Source organism: Arvicanthis niloticus, chromosome 13, assembly GCF_011762505.2.
Source record: "Arvicanthis niloticus isolate mArvNil1 chromosome 13, mArvNil1.pat.X, whole genome shotgun sequence".
Taxonomy (NCBI): Eukaryota; Metazoa; Chordata; class Mammalia; order Rodentia; family Muridae; genus Arvicanthis; species Arvicanthis niloticus.
The window spans coordinates 7,144,150-7,166,706 of NC_047670.1; the positions used below are offsets into that span (position 1 = coordinate 7,144,150).

Consider the following 22,557-nt stretch of genomic DNA (forward strand, 5'->3'; position numbering starts at 1 on the left):
GTAATGGAGCACAGAAGTGGACCTCATGGACAGACCCTTCCCAGAAGCCTCAGTCTCTAGTCTAGAGGGTCACTTAGAGTTCACTCATGAGCTCCGTAGTTCCGAAACATGTCCCAGCTTTACCCAATAGGTAACGGGTCTCAGGTGGAGTTTTGCCCGATAGGGTTCTTGCCATACAGATGGCTTTGAAGAGTGAGACTCCATAATCTTAGAGGCCAGACACTGGATGGTAGATCTGGAGAGCACCTGTTCCCACACCTTTGGGCCTCACTTTCCTCTGTTACTCCATGTCACCAAAACAGAAATGACAAAGTATAGTCCTGAGGGTTTTGGAGGTTGCACTCTGATTCAAACAGCAAGTGTGCATGGTCATTGCCAAGCATACTGCCTCAGGGCATCTCAGAGGTGCCGTGTCTTTATCCGAGGTCTTTAGAAGGCTCCCGCCAGAAGTCAGTCTTAAGTAAGAAAAAGAGTAAGATGCTCACTTTCGGGAACTGTGGAAACATCACTCCAGATACTCTAGCTGGGAACAAAGGAGAGAACAGTGTAATACTCATCCTGTGTAGGCTCCAGACATTAGTAGCGATCCCAGGGTGTGTGAGATGATTCAGTAGGTAAAGGTACTTGCTGCTCAACCTGATGACCTGAGTTTGATTCCCAGAACCCACACAGTCAAAGGAGAGAACTGACTCTGCACAGTCTGTATGGAGCTCCATACACATGGCCTGCCCACCTTGCTCTCTGTCTTTCTCTGTGTGTGTGTGTCTTTCTCTCTTTCACACACACACACACACACACACACACACACACACACACACATACACACAAAATAGATGTAAAAATTTAAAGAAATTCATAAAAATCAGTGATCCTAGCTATGTCTGCTGTTTCTGCCCCGGGGGCGGGGCGGGGATTGAATGATCCCTCTGCTGCGTTACCTCATCTCTGGCAGCGTCTGTACCTGAATGCAGAGTACAGTTGCTTCACTTGGATCTCAATGAGTAATTTAATTTGATGAGTCAGAGTTGTGATTTTTACAGCCAAGAAATACAGCCAGTGTTCATCCATTGTTCTTTTCATCTTAGAAATCACTATTGTCTCCATGGAATCTGTTCAGCTGACGAATATTAAGTCTGACTTCTGTTGGAGGCAACTGGCAGAATAGAAAGGAAGTTATAATAGATTTGTGTTGTTGTTGAGCAAAATGTTTATACTGAAATACTGAAATATACTGAAGAGTCCAGGCACTGTCTCCCTTCTCTGCCACTTCCTGCAATAACCTACAGGCCCAGTGCGCTGCCTGCGCATTCACACGAGGATCTGTCAGTCAAGTGGAATGGAACAGTCATGAGGAAAACTGCAAGTTTTGGAAGAATTGTTTTGTTTTGTTTTGTTTTGAGAATACTCCAGATGTGAGTATGTAAAGCTGGAAAGGAAAAAAAGCTCAATGGACACACAGTAGGCTGGCTAGAGGGATTCCTTATGGCAATTGTGAATCAAGTTTATGCAGAGGTAGCCCAAATTCATAGCATTTGTTAATATTACCTGAGAGCCTTAGTCAATAGCTCATTGATCATGAAAGAATTAAAGCAAGATCAAACAACAACCACAAAAACCTGAGGCAAAAAACCAACCAACCAACCAAACAAACAAAACTGGTCCACAGTGTGTATCTCAGAAAAGCTGAGGCACTGTTTCACATGGGAATTTTTTGAACTAAGTTACTAAGGCCCCAATAATAAAGGTGCTTGGTAGTAAAAGAAATCGCCCTTTTAGAGGACATGGAAGTGCCAGCCTAGGTCTCTTGGATTAAAAGCCACTGCAACTTCATGCTTTCTCTGTGCTTCTGGCTTCAAGGCCCATTCTGGACACTTTTGGGCTTCTCTAATTGACAGGTCTTAACTCAGGACCCCATCTCTGTGCTCAGAGATTGAACTACTCAGTATACTCTCCTCTCAGCTTTCCTCCCTGTCTTAGTCAGGGTTTCCATTGCTGTGAAGAGACACTAAGACAACTCACGTAAAGAAAAACATTTCATTGGGGCTGGCTTACAGTTTCAGAGGTTCAGTCAATTATCATCATGGTGGGGAAACGTGGCTGTGTGCAGGCAGACATGGTGCTGGAGAAGGAGCTGAGAGTTCTACATCTTGATCCACAGGCAGCCAGAAGGAGACTCACTTCTGGAGGCATCTAAGAAGAGGCTCTCTTCTGCACTAGGCAGAGCTTGAGTAGTAGGAGACCTCAAAGCCTGCCTACATAGTGACACACTTCCTCCAACAAGGCCACACCTGCCAATAGTGCCACTCCCCATGGGCCAAGCATATTCAAACCACCACACTCCATGTTGGGAACAGAGTTTCCTTTGCTCCCATCCCCTTCATCCTTGATGGACATTTTTTTCTCGTTGAGCTGAGTTCATCTTGGTACTTTCTTCTTGAAGAAGTCAAACTGACATGCACTTTCTTCCTCTGAACTCTTAGCCATGTCACCTGTGTCCAAAAGAAACCAGGTCCTCCTGTCTGTGTAGGTGAACCTGCATAGAGACAGCACAGCAAGGGGGAAGTGCAAGTGGAGTTCGTGATAGCTCATCACACTCAAAGCTTTGTTTCTCCATGCTTTTATGATCACCTCAAGGAGCTCATTTTCCAATCAAATTTCAAATAAAGCCAGATTCTACAAATTTTATAACATATCATAAGGTGGTAGGTACACTGGAAGTATGTGGAAAGCCTCTGAGAGGACTGAAAAACAGAAAAGAAGACAGGCAAGCACCGAGCTCCATACGAATAGAGTCCTGTTTGCATTTCAGGTACCTGGAACTTTCTAATAGCATAGAATGGAAAGACACATGGAGCAGGCAAGCTCAGTATAGTTCAGACAACATTATTACGGCAAGTGCTTCTAGATTCTGCTTTTGCAATGGCCTACATGAGTGAAGATTATCAGCATAGCTGAAAACAATGTGGTACCTGAGAGCCATCCAGCTATCCATAGTGATGCCTTTTATATTAAATATTAACCCTGGCATCCTAAGCTTACAGGCCACATCTATTCTCAGAGGAAACAGGAAACAGTGGCTGTGGGGCTTTCCTCTCCCCAGGCTGTGTCCTTCCCTTGGCTTTAGCCTAAACCTTGTTTAGCATTACTAACCCGTATTCATCTACCTCATTACAGGGAACTGGATATGGTCTGGCTCAGGGCCTCCTGGCCCAGGGCCACTGGGCCATGTTCCTGATCTACCGTGTGGCCAGCCATAACCTTTCCATTGTGTTTCTGATGGCATTAGATCCTTCTGCAACCATTTGCTTGGTAGGAACAGCTAGATGTGCAATGAGTCTGTCTTTGGTGGGGGTGATTTCATAGCTTTCAAGTGGTGCTATTATTCTGATCAAATGTAAAGAATGATAGAATTGACATTTTCAGTGATTGAGGCACATAGATTTACCTTCAAATTGATTAGCTGTCAGAAATGGTTGTATGGATTAGTGTAAATATATGTTAGTAACATGAGTAAAATAAAAATAGAAACCACAGAAAATAGACCCAGTAATGTGTGTGCATGAGAATCCCGCAAAGCCAAACAGGTGCTTCCCTGGATGGACATTCCAGTGCCGTATGAGAAACGTTGATAACTGCAGGACTTGTGCCTGCAGTAGTGTGTGCACGTGGGCAGTACAGGCAAACTGAGACCTTGAATTTTTTTAATTGCAGGTTATCTTCAAATTAGAGCCAGAAATTAAGTAACTCATAATTCAAATCTGAGAAAAAAGGGCCACTTTTTGCACTGTTTGGCTAAGCCTCAGTCAGGGTTTTGTTTCTGTGATAAAATACTGTAACCCAAATGCATCATGGGGAGGGAAAGATTCATTTCAGCTAAAACTCCCAGGTCACACCTCATCACTTAGGGAAGTCAGGACTCCACGTAGGAAGCTGGAGGCAGAAGCCATGGTGTGTGCTGCTTACTGGTTTGCTTAGTTATCTTTCTCATAGTTGCTCGGGACCACCAGCTGGGATTAGGGCTGCCTCGGTGAGCTGGATCTTCCCACATCAGTCATCAACCCAGAAGATGGCTCACAGGCTTGCGCAGAAACAATCTGGTAAAGACATTTTTCTCAACTGAGATTCCCTTTGTCAAATGGCTCTACTTATGTCATGTTGACATAAACTATTCAACACAGACTTCTTGGCCTCAAACTAAAAACAAACATTTCAAGTAGCACAGTTAATCAGGTTGAAGTGCTGGAAAGAGGTCCGTCCAAAGAGTGCTCGCCTTGTAAGCGTGAGTTTGATTCCTAGAACCCATGTAAAAAAAAATGCCAGATGTGGTAGCATTGACGTGTAAGCCAGTTGCTGGGGAGGGGAAGATAACATAAAGCTTGGAAGTCATTAGCTGGGACACTTGAACTTTTATGGGCTATGATCCCTGGGCTTGTTGGCCAGCCACTATAGCCTACCTAGGAATCTCCAGGCCAGTAAGAGACTCTGCCTCAAAGAACAAGGTGTGTGGCTCCTAAGAAAGGCCCAAAGGCTGGCCTCCGGCCTCCAAATGCACACAGAGTACATGTGTGTTCTCACAAACATGCACTTGCACACACACACACACAAAAAAAAAAACACATGAAAATGATCAGGTTCAGCCTTATGAAATTAACATAGAGGTAATTAAATTCTGGCAATTTCATAGGGTTCAACTAAACAGCATAAATCAAGTATCAGCGGTAGGGTATGGGAGCGCAGGAGTGGGGCTGAAATTTCGTCAGGCAAACATGCTTTAGATCCTCTTGTGTGCTTTCACACCACTGGTTGTTGTCCTGTCCAGCAGGGCATTGAACAAGGGTCCAGGGAGATCACCCGAAAGAGAAGATGGGGGACAGGCGAACGCAAAGAACAGCGGCTTGTCTATAGGCTGATCAAACCACTGATTTTACCTTTTTCACACAGGGGTTATATGCACATAGAGGCAGGCTGTGGGGAAGGGGCTGATGCAGGAGCGTAGGTGTTCAGGGGGAGTACAGATATCTTCCTGAACAGAGTATCAGCTAGGTGAAGGTTCAGGGGACAGGTCACTATGACTCCGCCTATGATTCACTTGTCCTTATCTAAGTTGGTACTATCCACCAAGGCTACCCAAGATCTATGACTATCCACAAGACCTATGACTACTTGTTCTTATCCAGGCTGGTAAACTTCCACCAAAGCTGCCTGTTTACAATATCTTATAGCTATCTGTTGCAGTGTTTTTCCACAGAGACCTAAGACTTTGTGTTAGCAGGCATGTATATCAGGCCTATGGCTGATTTTAGGCCTTCACTGTATAAGCAAGGCTGCCCCTGACAGGTTGTCATCTGGTTTGACCCTCCTTGGGTCTCCTTTCCAAATGTTTCCATACTTATACATGCCTCTGTTTATGTATGTATACATAGTAGATCAGGATCTGGATTTGAGGAGGATGTGTGGATTCAAGTGTCTGGGTATTGAAGTGTCAGGAAGCATCCTTGCACTCTCGTCCACGCGTGGCATTCCACTGAGGCAGACTGAAAGTCAGGCTCTCTTCTCAGTTCCACTGACAGACAGTGCACTAAGAAGCAGATGGGACTAGCCTTGGAGTGTCTCTGTTACCTTAGCCCATCTAGAAAAGGAGATTTAAAAACTTTGTTTTGAGGGAGGGGGTTGAAAGTTTGAAAGTTTCCCCCTTTTCTTCTGTCTAAAGCTCTATGAAACCATTCTATTATGGTGTTATTTAACAGGAAAAGCCTATTGCTCTACCTAAAATAAAGTGTGGCTTTAAAGAATACAAATGTGTTAAATACATTATGAGAATACTATCAAAAATGATTTTAAAAGTAAATACCAGCTGGCTGCCACCTTTAATCATATAACTAGAGAGGTAAAGGCAGTGAGTCATCTGTGAGTTTGAGGCCAGTCTAGTCTACCAGGACTATATAGTGATAGCTTATCTCAGACAAAGGAAGAGGGCTTCATAATGGATGATCAGCTTGCTGTTGACTTCTTTGTTTTCTTAGGATTTTTTTTTTTTTTTTTTTGGAGACAAGAGTTTCTGTGTGCATCCCCGGCTATCCTGAAACCCTCTCTGTAGGACCAGGCTAGCCTCTTCTTTCTGAGTCCTGGGGTTAAAGGTACGGGCTACCATCAGCTTGACTCCAACTTTTAAATACTAACTATGCTCTAACGAATGTAGACCAAGCCACACATATGTAATAGAAAGAAATGTTTTTCGTTGTAACATAATTTTAAATTGTTAGCAAATTTAAAAATAGAATCTGAAATAAATTGCATTTTAGTTCACATAAATATTTCTGTCACAGAAAATTATGTCTATGCCTCCAGTTGAAAACCAAGCCATGGGCAAGGTATGATGCCATGTGCCTGTATCTCTGGTACTCAGGATGTAGAAGCAGATCTCTGAGCACAGAATGAGCCTGCGCTACAGAGGGTCCAGGCCAGTCAGAGCCACATAGTGAGATCCTGTCCCCAAATAGAGAAACGGTCAGAAGCAAGTGTGTTAGTGGTCAAGAGGAAGCACCAGTGTGTTATCTGAGGGTCACAGTAGGTCACTCCTTGGACAGGCCTGGCCAACTGGCTGAGTTTCCTTTACAAAAGTCACCAAGTCTGTTTCTTAGTAGAAGGTGGCAGTGACATCGGTATACACAGGCAGTTTAAAGTAGTATGTATAAAAATCTAGCATCTTCCATTTACAATAAATATTTTCTATGTCTTCAAAGAAGACACAGGCATTTTTTGAGGATTATACCTTTCCTTTTTGAAGCCAGATATGAAAGTTACAGTGCCTTGGGAGGGACTGACTCTGGCACCTCCCTCAGGGTGTGTGAAGGAGTAAGAGACTGACTCTGTGCCACCCCAGGGAGTGTGAAGGAGTGAGGGACTGACTCTGGCACCCCCCCCCCAACCAGGGAGTGTGAAGGAGTGAGGGACTGACTCTGGCACCCCCCCCCCCAACCAGGGAGTGTGAAGGAGTGAGGAACTGACTCTGTGCCACCCCAGGGAGTGTGAAGGAGTGAGGGACTGACTCTGTGCCACCCCAGGGAGTGTGAAGGAGTGAGGGACTGACTCTGTGCCACCCCAGGGAGTGTGAAAGAGTGAGGGACTGACTCTGGCACCCCCCACCACCACCACCAGGGAGTGTGAAGAAGTGAGGGACTGACTCTGGCACACACACCCACACCCACCAGGGAGTGTGAAGAAGTGAGGGACTGACTCTGGCACACACACACCCCCACCAGGGAGTGTGAAGAAGTGAGGGACTGACTCTGGCGTGCACGCGCGCACACACACACACACACACACACACACACACACACACACACACACACAGGGCATGTCAAGGAGTGAGCCCACCTGACTGCAGCCTGCAGTTCTGTTTCCAGCTCAGGAAGTCACTCTGAAGGGCAGCGCCTCAGCCATGGAGTGCATTCCCAGTCCTCTCCTGGTACCTGGGCAGCCATGGCTGCAGAGTCGCCTTTTAGATGGAGTGTGGGTCTCACTCATGACGTGGCATGGTCGGAACAGTGATTGGTCTCTTCACGGAGCCAGAAAGGGAAATGCCGCTAACCATGCCTAGGAGGGGCACTCAGTGTGTTGTCTGCAGAGTAGCTACTGTTACAGGTAGGGGAGGCAGCAGAAGTAAGAAAGGCTGTCTTGTTAAGCCTACTTGGGTTTTGTTTTTTGTTTGCTTTTGTCTAGGGGACAGACAGGGACTTTATCCATAGTTCTTATGTTGGCAAACCAGCAAACACTAGACTTGTTTTCTCCCAATTTCCTGCATAAAGTAATTATCACCATGAAGTGGCTAACAGCTCCTTACATTAGTCAGACACACGTAGGTTTGAGGCCCCCAGGTAATAACATAATGAGCCGCACAGTACATCAGGGCTGACCTGCCATGCACGTGAGTGAGAGATGCAACTTTGATAACAGTTTCACCTCAAGGATAACTGGGACATTACTGAGCAAGGAGATGATGACTTCAGGCTTCCTGAATGACACCGGGCTCTGCCTTCCCATTACAGTAGACCCTGCTGCTCCTGAGTGAGTGGCAGGCCCTGCTGACAAGGCAGGACTGTGGGACAGCTGGCTGACAGCCCAAACAGCAGCCTGGTCAGAGGCAGCCCAGCCAAGAGGTTCCTGGAGAGAGTTGTGGCCTTTCGTGGACTTTTGAGGATAGCGGGCACACCCTCAATGGGATGGGGAGAAACTAGAAAGGAAGGGAAAGGCTGGCTGCTCCTGGAAGCAGAGCCAGGGACAGTAATCTCCCAAATGAACAGAAATAGAAGTGGACTCACATACATACAGGACTCAAACACATGGGCACACCCAGATACTCAACAAGGTCACCAGCTCACACAGAGATACATACATGCACACAGACGCATGCACAAGTACAAACAGGACCCAGATAGACGTGATTGTTCCCCAGTTGCAAGCACTGCGCAACACATGACACCAACGCACACAGACTCAGATACATATACATGGAGACCCACAAAGCACCGCTGTGAAAATAAATTCAGCGATTTGTCACATTCTCTCTGGTCTTGTTTGTTACCACACGGTGTGTAAGCAGCAGCCTGGTTGTGGTCACATGTTCAGAGAGAATGTGGTTGAAGAGTGGTTTAAGTATGACTCCTGAGGACCAGGTGGGCTGTGGTCAGAGAGCTTTAGACCTGCGCAGTGCAAACCTCTGAGGAATGTTGGAGATGCTTCTCCAAGCTCTGCTCTCTGAGACTCCAGCTAATGACAGAGATGTTTTCAGAGGATTTGAGACTTCTGATTTAATAATGTTCTTGCTGAGATTTAGAGTTTACCAATGAATCCATGAGGCTTTGTAAATATAGAAAATTTATCACATACACTGGAGAAAAATAATTTTGCCTTAGCTGGCTAGCTTGGTGTTTGTTATTTGTTTGTTTATTAGGGCCAGTAGAAAACTATTTGCAGGGGTGATCTGCTTAAAAGCTAAAAACCTTTGCTTTTCACAAGACGGAAGTAAAGAATCCCTCAAGTCCAACAAGGTGACAACAACGTAAGAGTGGGTACCCACACGAGCCTTCTAGATGTTTTGGTCTCTCTGCCTATCACCCCTCGGTGACGGTCATTAGCAGTGTCCCCAAAACCTTCATGAAGAACTTACCCAAGCAAGGGGTTTTGGGTACGTCAAGAGCTGGAGAGATCCAAGTCGGAGTGAGCCCTGGCATATGCAGGGACAGAGAGCAAATATTTGAAATGAAAGAAGCTTTCTATACACCATGAAGACATTGGCACAGCACCGAGCAGCTGGGAAAAGGCAGCTTCACGCAGTAGTACTGAACTGATGCTGAGGGCAGGTGGATAAGAAGAGGGAGAGCTAGTTTCCAGCAGGGGGCAGGGCTGGAGTCAAGACCTAGGGAAGAGGGAGTCTGACTACTTTAGGGAGGACTCTCCAGCCTTGAAAAAGCATCATGCACTGCACTGTAACTGCCTCAGGTTACAGGGACCAAATTCTGTCATGTGGGACTTTGGACTCCATCCCGTAAGCAAAAGAGACTCCAGAGAAGGCATTTCTCTGTCCCCAGGACTGTTAAACAATTGTTCATTATTTTCAGTAATTTGGGTTTGGGTCTCTCAACTTCCAGCTGAGAGACCCTATCTCAGGAAAACTAGGTGGACAGTGCCTACATTAGAGATGTTAGCATCCTTCCTAGTCACTGCTCTGTTGTTGTGAAGAGATCATGACCACAGCAACTTTTATAAAAAGCATGTAACTAGAGCGTGCATAGTTTCCGAGGTTTAGTTCCATGAAAGAGGAGCATGGCCATGACGGCATGCTGGTGCACATGACACTTGAGAAGTAGCTGGGATCCATATGCAGCAGGAAGAGAGCCACTGGCCTACTACTGTGGGCTTGTGAAACCTCACTTTAACAAGGCCACACCCACTCCAGCAAGGCCACACCCACTCCAGCAAGGCCACACCTCCGGATCCTCCTCAAGTAGTGCTAGTCCCTGATGAGTAAGCACTCAGATATATCGGGGGTCATGCTTATTCAAACCACCACTACACCCATTTTCTTAGAAGATGCCTATTAAAAAAAAAAAAAAAAAAAAAAAAAAGAAGAAGAAGCTTTTGTGCCTAATCACATGAATGGCTACCAAATATGATTTCCCAAATTCTTAGTTAACCTTTCCTGGATTCCAAGGCTGGGTGTGGGTTTGTCAGCTTCCCTAGAAGGTTTTCAGTTCTAGACCTTGTTTCCAGGTACTCACGAGGCTCTGCTGCGACTGAACTCTTCTCTCACATGTACAGGCTCTGGGTTTGAGCCCAGCACTGAAAGCAAAAGAACTGATTGGCTTCAGTCTAGACAACAGATTTTAGTAGCTGACAGGAACTAGATTTGTACTAATTTAAGAAAGGTATTATTCATCTTTATTTCTAGTTCTTACTGCAACACTTTAATTGTAGATAAATATTGTTTGTGACACCCTAGGGTGTAACACCATCTTCCTTTGCCTGGATGATATATGAAATAGCGATGAAGATTACTCTTCCTATAACAATAATCCTAAGTATTGCTACGTTCCATAAAACTCAGTTGAATGTGGAGGAGAAATTATCTTTTAGTTGGGTCTCTGTCTTTATGTGGGGTTGGTGTGGCTTGTAATAGTCAATTCAATTTCAAATTAAGAGAAGGTATGTATTAGAACACCAAGTGCCCCTGCTAGCTGCTCTAAGTCTACCAGAAGTCTTTGCAGCAATTTTCCCCAAGTGTAGAAGATCCTACTTCATGTGTCATCTCTTAGTGTTAATTATAAGGCTTTGATCTGCAGCACTAATTAATCAGTAATTAGATAGTACAGTACAAAAAGAAATTAACAAAGAAAAAACAAAACACCACTCAGCACAAGACTGTAGCATCCGATAGCTTGATCCAAAATCTTGTTGAGAAATCTGGGTTAAGTGATCATTAACCATATACTCCTTTGATTTTGTTGATGGTGGTGACCTCCAGTAACTAGTGGGAGGTGTGAAGGTAGTCCAGATGAAAACACTCTGGTTATCTAGGGGCAGTAGCATGCACCTATGATCTGTGCACTCTGGAGGCAGAGGCAGGGGGATTGCAGCAGTGTTCAGGGCCAGCCTATCTACACAGTAAGTTTTAAGCTGGCAAGGAAAACATAATGAGACCCTAGTCCAAACTCTGCAAAAGCTAAACAACATAAAGAATACTTGCTTACACTAATCTGTCGTTATCGCAGTGGTGGTCGTTGTCGTCCTCCTCTTCCTCCTCCTCCTCCTCCTCTTCTTCTTCCTCCTTCTCCCCCCTCCTTCATTCCCTCCCCCTCCCCCCTTCTCCTCAGAAATCTGCTTTATGAGGATCAGTAATTACTTTGAAATGTACTAGTAGTTTCAGCATTGTAAAAAAATAAATGCATAGTTGAAAGTGATATGTAAAAATAAATTTATAGTTTATAGTGGTATGCTCTCTATTGTTTCTCATTTTAAAATCTACATAAACCAGCTTTTTGTTTTTTTGATTTTTAATGTTTTATTAGCAGTTAGTAGTTACATGGATAACAGATTTCATGATAACATTTGGTCCATGTGTAGTGTATGTGGATCGTGTTTACGCCACATTGACTTCCCCAGCCCTAGATACATTCTTCCCAGAAAGCCCCACTTCTGCTTCAATGTGGTTTTTGTCCTTTTCTAGATTTAAAAATTGACATATGTATTTATTTTGGTGAGACAATCACTGGGGGCACTTAAGAGGCATGAGCAAGAGGTTATTGACTGGAGCATGAGTATCTTACCAGTGGTTTAACACTAGGAAAAAGTCTCCTCGTCTTCCAACAACTGTTGGAGCCTTGGAGGGGGTGGGCCTGCCAGCCCCTCCCCTCTCCTATCTCTTTCGCAGGTACTCATGGCTGCTTTTGATTTCCGTCTACCACACTTCCCCCTTCCCCCAGCTCTTGTCCTCTCTTTCTACAGTGTTCTGTGAGCCTAGAAGGGAATGATAGAGATGTCTATCTGTGACTGTGCATTCAGCAGTCACTTCCTGCTGGCCCTTTCCCTGGTCAGTTGTCTACAGTTCCTGCTGTCCACTAAGGGTGCTGGCAGGAGCAGAGTCTGTGGACATTGTAGACAGAGTCAGAGAGTGTCAGCACAGTGGCTCAGAAGCAGCAGCCGTCTTCGCCTCCCCACTGGTGCCTCTGACCCTCCAGGCACCAGACTTCAGCCAGGTTTCCTGTCCTACATGTGAGGTCCTTCCAGTGGAGAGGATCCAGTTCTAACAATGTGGTTGGTAGCTCCCATAAGACTTCCCAGTCCTGTTCTGTACTTGTAGGCTCATCTTGCCCTGCCAGTCAGCAGTGTAGATTTCCGTCTGCGAAAGGGTGAGGCTGCTGACCGCTTTCCCTGGAAGCCTCTCTAGCGCCTTCCAGCACACTGGGGACCTAGCTAGCCAACATGAAAGAAGCTTCCAACCTGGACCTCACCAACCTGGTGTAACTGTGGTGTGACATGTGCCTGACACATGGCCTTCCACCAAAGCCTCAGTTGTTTGAATTGTCACCTAAACCTCTAAAACAAAATGTTTACCTTATGTTAAAAAAATGCAAACAAACAAAAATCCCTGAAAAGGATGCTAAGAGAAATAGTGGAGGGACTCTGAAACCCAGGAGGATGTGGCCAGATGCCTAACAAGCCTGTAGGGAACCGGGGAGGGAGTGTTACAGTGCCTTCCCATCCTCAAGTATGGCCTTCCCAGGTACCAAGTGCCAGCTCCTCTCATCCTGGTTTTAGAACTTTTATAAATAACGATGTATTCTTGTGTATTTTCTCATTGCTATGATCAGGTATGTGATAGAAGCCACATAAGAGTCCATTTTGTCTCACAATTTTGAAAGCCCAGGAGGTAGACTAACTTGCTGGTAGGCAGACAGGTAAGGAGAGAGAGGCCATGGCTAAGTTTCCAGGATGGCTAGCTGCTTCCTCAGGCTCCTGACTGAGAAGCTTCTGTCTCCTGCCAGCAGGCCCCTGCTGATGGATAGACTGGCTCAACAGATTCAAGGCCTGATCAGGACATGTCGCACGGCATGTGGTTATACCACAGCTGCAGACCAGTGAAGCACCATGCCTGTCTTCAAACTGACCAACCCTGTGTAGGGAGGAAGACCTCAGCAGCTCTGAAAGCCCCCTTTCTCCTTTTCCTTATCCTCTGCAATCATGACTGCAGAGGGAATCTGAGTCTGTGCTACACTCAAGGGGGCATGAAGGTGCTTCACCCTCCTTCCCTGGTGCTGCCTCTAGAGATGACGTCTCCATAGGAACCAGCATCACCATTCGCTGAGTTTGGGGATCCTCTACACCGTGATGAATATAAAGCTTGTACGACCGACCACAGCTGAGTGTGTATGCAGGATTTTCTGCCTCTGAGTTTGTGTTATTGTCTTGTAAGTTTCCACGGAAGAAATTTTATGGTCCCGGCTCCTGCTTGCTTATTTTTATTTGCCAGTCACTGAAGGAAATAATTTACTTTTTGATGGAACAGTTTAGGGAGTAAGCACATAGAGACTTTGAGAAAAGTTTTACAGGAAAATTTCAAAGGTTTCCTTCCATCCTCTGGTACCTTGGATTGAAAGAACTATATTACACATAATGATTTAGTATCGTTGTGGATACCAGCGAGGCAGACTCGTTTTCTGTAACTTCATGATGAAACAGGTTAATAATGGGTTAGCTGCTTAGCTCGTTGTTACGGCAAAAGTACCTGAGGAAAACAGTCAAGAGGAATGTTTGTTTGACCCCAGTTTGAGAGTACAGCCGAACTGTAGAGCAGTCATGGCAGGGAGCTTGAGACAGATGTGCCATGGTATCTGAAGCTGGGAAGTAGACATGATGAATGGCTGTGCTCAGCTCGCCTTTGGTTAAGTCCAACCTCCGAGCCATAGACCGTCTCAGCCACATTCAAGGGAAGCCTCTACCTCAGTACCTAATCTAGTGAACTCCGCTCAGGCAGGCTTAGAGGTTTGTTGCCATGATGATTCTAAATCCCATCAAGAAGATGATATCAGCACCCTCCCCACATGTCAGTGTGACGGTCCATCTGCAGACACGGCTTATTAGTGTTCTCTGCTGTTCCTCTTCCACGGTTCCCTAATTGGAAGATGTTCATCTCCCAGGAGGGAGTATCATTTATTTTGTGTTGTGTACTACATAAAATTTCGCCTCTCAGATTTATCTTCTCCATAGAAATTGGCTTACACAAGCTGACTCTGGTCACCGTGGTGGCTACCCTACACATTCATGGTTAACTGGCCAGAAGTAAACAAGAGAGCCTCCTTGTCTCACTCAGTAATCCAAGCTGTTCCTGTGCCGCAGTGCCCTTGAGTAGGATGTGGAAAGTAAAATGAGAGCCAGGTATGAGAGCTGAGGAGATGGCTCCATGGTGAGAGCTCCAGAGTTCAGAGCTGAGGAGATGACTCACTGGTGAGAGCTCCAGGGTTCAGAGCTGAGGAGATTGTTTAGTGCTTAGAGCCCCAGAGTCCTAGAAACCTAGCTGTCAGGTGCTCACCTGTGACTCCAGCCTCCAAAGGTATATAGATGGGCGATCCTAAGATCGCTGGCTGGCACCACCCTGCCTCAGTGAATAAGGTAGAAGAAAGCATACAGGAAGATTCCCAACATCAACCTGGGACCTCCACCCACCCACTTACATAAACACTCACACACACACACATGCACACAGAGTGTAAAGGGCAGTGTGTCTCGGGTTTAAACACACACTCAGGGTTTGTAATTATTGCACAAACATCGTGACCAAGATGCAAGTTGGGGAGGAAAGGGATTATTCAGGTTATACATCTACACTGCTGTTCCTCACCAAAGGAACTCAGGACTGAAACTCAAGCAGGTCAGGAAGCAGGAGCTGATGCAGAGACCATGGAGGGATGTTACTTACTGGCTTGTTTCCCCTGGCTTGCTTTCTTATAGAACCCAAGACTACTAGCCCAGGGATGGCACCACCCACAATGCCCCCCCTCCACTTGCTCACTAATTGAGAAAATGCCTTACAGCTGGATCTCATAGAGGCATTTTCTCAACTGAAGCTCCTTTCTCTGTGATAACCCCAGCTTGTGTCAAGTTGACACAGAACCAGCCGGTACAGCCTCTGAATGCTTTTCTTGCCTAGTTGCTGTCCTGTTGGTAAAGGCTCTTGGGTGTGCTGATGATACCAGAGCCATCCAGGTACCACTTCTCCCCACCAGACCCACAGTCATGGCCCCATCCCACTCCCAGCCACCACTTTTTTCATTTGTAGTCTGCCGATGATCTCGCCACCTCCCTTTTCTGTTCTGCCTTTCCTAAACTCCATCCTGCATGATACTAACTCAGCTTTGTCTGCAAGTACTAACTGTGTTATGTGCATGGGCCTTCTGAAAGTGTTCAGCGACTCTAATCTCCACGTAGAGTAAAGGAGAAACATTCTGTTGGCACAGGGCCCAGTGGAGACAGCTCTGCACCTCTCCTCTCTCTAGCATACCTCAGGATACCACTGCAGTAGAAATAAACTTCTCTCCGCTCCTGGACTCAATCCGCCTTACCCTCACATCCCCTCAGAAGTCACTCCTCAGAGACATTTAGGCCTGTGGCTTCCACTGCTGATGCCCTTCATAGCACTTCCACTGCCAGCACTTGTCATATCGGTTTGTCTGTCTTATTCAGCATTGCTGCTACCTGCAGCATCATCTTTCTGGCTCATCAGCACACCCTCTTCTTTGTGGTGCATATGGCTTCCTGGTACGCTTGGCCACTTATCCATAAGTCAACTCTCAGAACACTGGATTTTCTTGAGAATTTGTTAGAAAGTAAATGTGGCAGCCTGTAATGGCTTCCCTGTCTGCCGTGGATAGTGTGAGCCCAGACAGACAGCATTTCTTCCTGTTTTACAGAAAATCTTCAGAGGAACTGGACATGGACAAGGTGACTGCAGCCATGGTATTGACCAGCTTGTCAACCAGCCCTTTGGTCCGAAGTCCTCCTGTGCGGCCTAATGGTGAGTCTACAGTATGGACTTTGGTAATATTTCCCTTAGCACCAAGAGCAAGGCCTCTCTCTCCTAGCAGTCTCATTCCTCTCAATAAACAGTTGGTATCAAATAAGAGAATATGTGGAAAATAGAGACCCTGGGCCATCAGCCTCTTCCTCCTCTTCACCCAGGATTCTTATGTGCTCACCTAGGTAATTCACAGTTATTGAGTTTACTCTGTTTCAGGACATATCTGTGCAGTACTTATGTGCCTTTTCCCTCTGGTAACTAGAGAAGGGTCTAATGAGCTTGTTTTCCCAGCATCATTTCCTTTTGATTGGACCAGTGAGCACACTGAAGTTTGAATAGTTTATAAACGCATTACCACACACTCATAACCAAAGAGAATTACTTAGTTTATTCACAAGCTTACTCTCTACTTATCAGATACTATCTAGAAGATCTGAATATATCAACAGAATATAAATAGTGTCCATACTCCTAGAGAGAGCAGAGTCTCCTAGGTTGAAAGTCATGGCCTCCTTAATAGTTAGCACACTGACTGAGCACTGACTTGCTGTCTGTGCTGCTTGCTCTGTTTCAGTGTATTTCTACCAACAAGTCAAAGAGATACTGTTACCACTACTTTACAGATAAGTCAGCCAAGGCATGTGTGGATTGTCTTAAAAATGGCAGAACTACATTTCTAGTTCCTGTCTTCTTCATTCCAGATCTGCCTTTCTAATCATGATTTATTTAATCTGCATGATAAATTGGGAAAGCAGGCAGTGGGAGATGGAGTTGGATGGATGATACTAGGCCCTTTATCATGACAGGTCCTGTCTGCCTGGCTAGAAGTCTGTATTCTGAGACTGTGAGAGAGCATCTAAAGTGATCCATGCAGACAGTGGAAAGTTGGAATTAGGATAACAGACAGCATACACACATGCATGTGTGTAGGTACATGTGTTTAAATACAGACATACACAGATGAACATATATATACATGCACACACACACAGCTTACGCTCATGCGTTGAGATGAAGAAGCCATTCTTGCTTCATTGCCTTTGGAAACTGCTTTGCCTTTCTCATCCAGGCAGCATGGCTGGAGGACTGGGGTGCCCCCCAAAACATTCTAGGAATGAGTTCCAATATTTAGAGGAAGAAGGATATTTCTAAATTAATCATCATTTTTACTATACAATTCTTTTTTAAATTAAGAATATTTCTATTGTTACTTTGTACTTGTACTTAAAGATTAAAATTAAAATAAACCTTTTGATTCGTTAATTGCAAATTTCTGTTAGCTCAGCAACAAGAGTACGCCATTGCTCATTTATGGTTTTAAAAAGACAACTACTTACCTAAGCATGACGGCACATGCTTCTCATCTCAGCACTGGAGGGACAGAGGCGGATGGGTCTCTACGAATTGATGAGGCCAGCGTGGCTTACACAGAGAGACCCTGCCTATAAATAGATGATAGATAGAAAGATAGATAGACAGACAGACAGACAGACAGACGGATGGACAGACAGACGATAGATAAACTAGCCTACACAGAGACCTTGTCTCAAAATAAACAAATATATAAATAAAAACTTTTGAAAATAACTACTCAACTTCTAAATTTGATGTCTCCCACTGGTTTGCAAAAGAAAGCAAAATTTTTAAGCAAAGAAAGCAATTTATAATAACAAAGTCACTATTTTGGGGAGGAATAATGTCATTCTCTAGAATTATGGCATGTCAGTGACTTTGGGGAACCTGTTGTGATCTTTTTCTCTGCCTGCGTGAGGAGGCTTGCTCTGTTAGGAGGTAGCTGCAAATAGATGAGAGCCCACCTGGGCTCATCCGCACCTTTGACTCACTCACTTAACATGCAGAGGTGCTGTAGCCTGAGAGACCCTCTGAAGTGGTCATTCTGTGTCAGTTTTCCTGGTTAAGGAGTGCAGGAGGAACTTACAAGCTGGTGTAGTGTATTGTGAGAATTTCTAGTTTTCTAAAGCGGTTCAGCTGCTCCGTGGTGATGCGGCAGCACATGTATCCAGCACTGTCACCTTGATTTTATTGAACAAGTGTGTGGTAGAGTATGTGAGGAAGCTACTGGTTTTCACGCCTCGTGCTGGTTTTAGGAGGTCACTGCATCCATCCATCCATCCATCCATCCATCCATCCATCAATCTCTCCCATCAGTCTGCAGGAAGGAAATGCGGAGTCACTTTGTGATGCTAGCAAGGTGCAGGTGTGCCAGATAAGCACTAATTCTGGCAGACGCTTGCCGCCATGAAGTGGCAGCTTCTGTAGAACTTCAGCTCCAACCTTAGGTGACTTCTACTCGACTTTTTCCTTGATGTAGTTGAGGAATTTTCTGGAAATTTATAATTAATTAGGTAAGGGTCATGGTTCCCCACAAATGCTAGTCTACTAGTCATCTTTGCTGCGTTAGTAATTACACAGACATTAATAGTATTTTTAATGAGGCATTTTGGGATTTTTCTCCTCCCCCTCATAATTAGTTTTAATATATTCACAGGGCACATAAATATGGAAGAGAAACTATCCAGGAAGAAAGTAGAATTTATATAAATGCTAATTAAGTTTGGGCATCTTGAAAGATGAAGTAAATCCACAGTGACTAAAGTCCCCTGTTCTGACGTTAACAGGGAGAAATCTCTGCAGCAGACTCCCTACAGTTGAGTTGGGCACCAGTCTAGTCAGTAGGCATTGCCAACAAAGTCTGATGCTATCCAGCTCGACCACAGAGATAAGAGGGTGCCCACAGTGGAGGACCTACATGCTCTGCAAGACCAAGAGCCACTGAGAGACCAGGTTCTGGCCTTGGCCAGCCAGGGTCATTTACTAGGTAGAGAGCAGGCAGATGAACTTCTTGTGCCAGTGTCAAATGGGGATACTCTTTACCCTGAGTGACAGGTGTAACAGTGCTTGAGTCTGCAGGTGTGCTCCCCAAGGCATAGGGGGGAGTGCAAGTAAGCAGGAATGGGGACTGACAAGTGTGAAGGAGGAAACTAGTAATGGGGGGGGGGGTAGAGGGAAGCGGGGATTAGAGTGAGGGGTCATGACCCTGATATATGAAAATGCCATCACAAAGCCCTGTATCATATACAGTGACTTTGAAAATGAAGTTTAAAGGGATATCAAAGCAGTCAGAATGTAAGACCCTATTATTTGTTTTAATCAGCAGTGGGAACTTGCCTTAGATGCCTATCTAAAAATTACCATTTTTCACAGAATCTTCCTTTGATTTCTTGTGCATATAGCCCAAGAACCATAGTCATACGAGTAATGCCATTTTTAAACAGTAGAATTGGAATGGGGAGGTGCAGGGTGGAGGCTTGGTGGCCAGAGTTTTGGAAGCTACCATGGGCAATGTCTCACTCAGAAGCACTGCAGCCAGCAAACCAGAAGCCCCACAGTCGGTGAACAAGAAGTAACGATTATTTTCTTGTTCTTATATAATCTCCACCAATTCCAAGGACAGTAGAACACTCACTGAGAGCACAGGCAGTCGTTTTGCTGTGCGGCTGGAATGGCTGCTTAAGAATGACTGTGTGACTGCAGTGGGTGAAGTTAGAACCCTTTCCCCAGAGTTTCTCACTTGCTGTCCCTGTGCTCACAGAGGGTCTCAGCGGGTCCTGGAAGGAAGGAGCACCATCCAGCAGCAGCAGCAGTGGCTACTGGAGCTGGAGCGCTCCTAGTGACCAGTCCAACCCATCTACACCCTCTCCGCCACTGTCCGCTGACAGCTTCAAGCCCTTCCGTAGCCCCGCACTGCCCGACGACGGCATCGATGAGGCAGAGGCCAGCAACCTGCTCTTCGATGAGCCCATTCCCAGGAAGAGAAAGGTAGGTGGGTCGTGCGCTGTGTTCTGCACCCGAGGTCCTGGTGCGCAGTCTCACCCCATGCCTGGCTTAGTGGTCTCAGACATTGCAGATTTCCCTAATTAAACACAAAAATGACTGAAGCCAGGAGGCTTCAGTGTCCCATCCGGCATGTGTGCCCCATCTGTGTATACACTGTCTAACACACTTACCTTTTCTGGAAGCTGAAATACTGGACTAAGGCTTTCTGTGGGTACATGCTCTTAAAATACAGTATTTTTTCTTTTCTGCTTCTGTTAGCCTGAAAGGGTTTGTTTACTTTTATATAACTAGATAGGAAAGATACATAAAAGTTGACATGTAAACATGTCTAAACATGTCTACTTCCATTCCAAAAATTATGTTTACTAAACAAAAATGTAGAGAAGAGCTAAGTAGGTTAATCTAATAGATTAGCGCTCAGTAGATTGATTGACAATATATGTGTTCATCCTGACAGCAGAGCTCTGCAGAGACTGAGGTCCCAGGATACATTTGTTCCTTGCCCTGCAGTGCACCAGAGCCTCCATGCAAACCCACAGCCTCGTCATTCTCTCCAGGAATTTTTCATTTATTATCACCATTTTTCTGGGTTTTGACTTTTTAACATACATTTGTTTATTTATTTGTTTGTTTGTTTTTATGCTGTGTGTTGTGTGTCTGGTTGAGTATACAGAGGTTAAACAGCAGGTTGTCGGAGTTGTTCTCTCTTTCACCATGTGGGCTCACATGGGAATTGAACTCAGATTTGGCAACAAGCGCCTTTACCCACTTAAGCCATCCTTGCTGACCCGCCACCCTGTTTTATAGAAGCATTTTTATTTCATAGACTGCAACGCTGCTACTAATCTAGAGAACATTTTAGCATTGTTTGAAAGTTATGTGAAATGGTGGGTTTTTTTAATGCTGGTTTTTAAATTTTATCTGGGTGTCATCATTCTTGAATATGACTCATAAACAAGGCAAACTCCAGCCTTGAGAATGCAGTCAACCTTGTCCTTCCCTGAATGAGTGTGGAGAGGAAAACAGAGAGGTGGCATTGGTCCAGCGCACTGCCTGCCTCCCTCAGCATCGGTCACAGTGTGCAGCAGAGAGCAGTACCATGGCTCTGTCTGGTTATGCCCCAAAGATAGGTCATCTTTACCAGAAAGGAGGGCCTTTGTGCAGCATCCTGTCGTTCCAGAAGCAGGGTCCTGGAGAGTCCATTTTATGGAAGGGCACTCTGCGAGATACTGGGACTCACTCGAGGAGTCAAGGAGAGCTAGCACATGGACCATGCACCGCTGCAGACAGGATACACAGCCACATGGAACTGAACTCTTGTTTAGCCTGCCATTCCCAGGGTATCTGAGCGAGCCGTCCTGACTCATGAGTGTGGCCAGATCTCATAGCGCAGGGGCCCTCCAGTGCTTCCAGAGTGCATTAATGAATTCATAATCAGCCACCTATCAGAGATAAGTCTGTATGTGGTATAGAACCAAAGGGCGTGTTCTTACCTGGTTATGCTGCATTGGTCTGGCTTGGGCAGGCAGCATACATACTTCAGCAAAATTAGCAGACAGTTGCATCACCAGAGGAAACTGCGGGTGCTTCACTGCAGCACAGGGAAGGTACTTGGCACATAAGCATGTGGACTGAAGTTCAGGTCGTGAGAACCCTTTGACGATGGACACCATAGTGTATGTCTGTAGTCCCAGTGCTTCTATGATAGAGACAGGAGAATCTCCAAAACCTCCCAGGCCAGCTACTCTGGAGAACACAGCAACTAACAAGAGGCCCTGATGTCTCAAACATGATGGAAGGCAAGGACCGACACCCAGGGTGTCCTCTCACCTCCAGATGTACATCATAGTGCATGCATGCACACGTACGCACACACACACACACACACACACACACACACACACACACAGCACTTATTTGAAGACCATAGGCTTCATTCACAAAATGCTGCGTGTAGACATGAATGGGTCAGTTAGAACTAGGTGTTTTCTTCCTCTAGACTCAGCCTTCCCCTCAGTGATGGCCACCGTGTTGTGCGGCCTTGGCCTTTTGTATTTAAAATTACTTTGAGTAGTTAAAAAAAAAAATAGCAAGTGCCGGGCCAGTGGTGGCGCACGCCTTTAATCCCAGCACTTGGGAGGCAGAGGCAGGCGGATTTCTGAGTTCGAGGCCAGCCTGGTCTACAGAGTGAGTTCCAGGACAGCCAAGGCTACACAGAGAAACCCTGTCTCGAAAAACCAAAAAAAAGCAAGAAAATCGGAGAGCTGCTATTCATCTGTTCTTTAGTCAGTGAACTGATACCTATTGGCACCGTCAGGTAAAACGTGGAATACCCTGGAAGCAGGGGCCAAGTACTGCTTCATTCATTGAGAGCTGAGGGCACAGGTTGGTGCCTGAAGGGGCTGGAGTCAAAAGCTGTCTTCAGATGTTGCTGGATACAGTTACTTTACATTTCAAACCAAGTCTCAAGCGGTCTCTACAGAATTCATTGAATTATTTGCACTGCCACTTCTGTCTCAGTCTCTCATACCCTTTCTTTATGAGCTGAATGGCTCCCACCAAAGAGGGCTGTTCTGTCGTCAACGCAGTGGTGACTTAAAAATACACATCAGCATTTGCACGTGCAT

General features: G+C 45.5%; 1 protein-coding gene across 2 annotated transcripts in view; it reads left to right on the top strand.

Moving 5' to 3' along the window:
* Znf704 (zinc finger protein 704) overlaps positions 1-22,557 on the top strand; it is a 184,230-nt gene that overhangs the window by 121,822 nt on the left and 39,851 nt on the right. For both annotated transcript variants that reach the window (XR_013103189.1, XM_034515950.2), the window contains exons 3-4: positions 15,966-16,069; positions 19,686-19,912. Coding sequence is in view for 1 of the 2 variants with exons in the window: in XM_034515950.2 (XP_034371841.1) it covers positions 15,966-16,069; positions 19,686-19,912 (331 nt within the window). In the remaining variant the exon portion in view is untranslated. The remainder of the gene's footprint in view (positions 1-15,965; positions 16,070-19,685; positions 19,913-22,557) is intronic.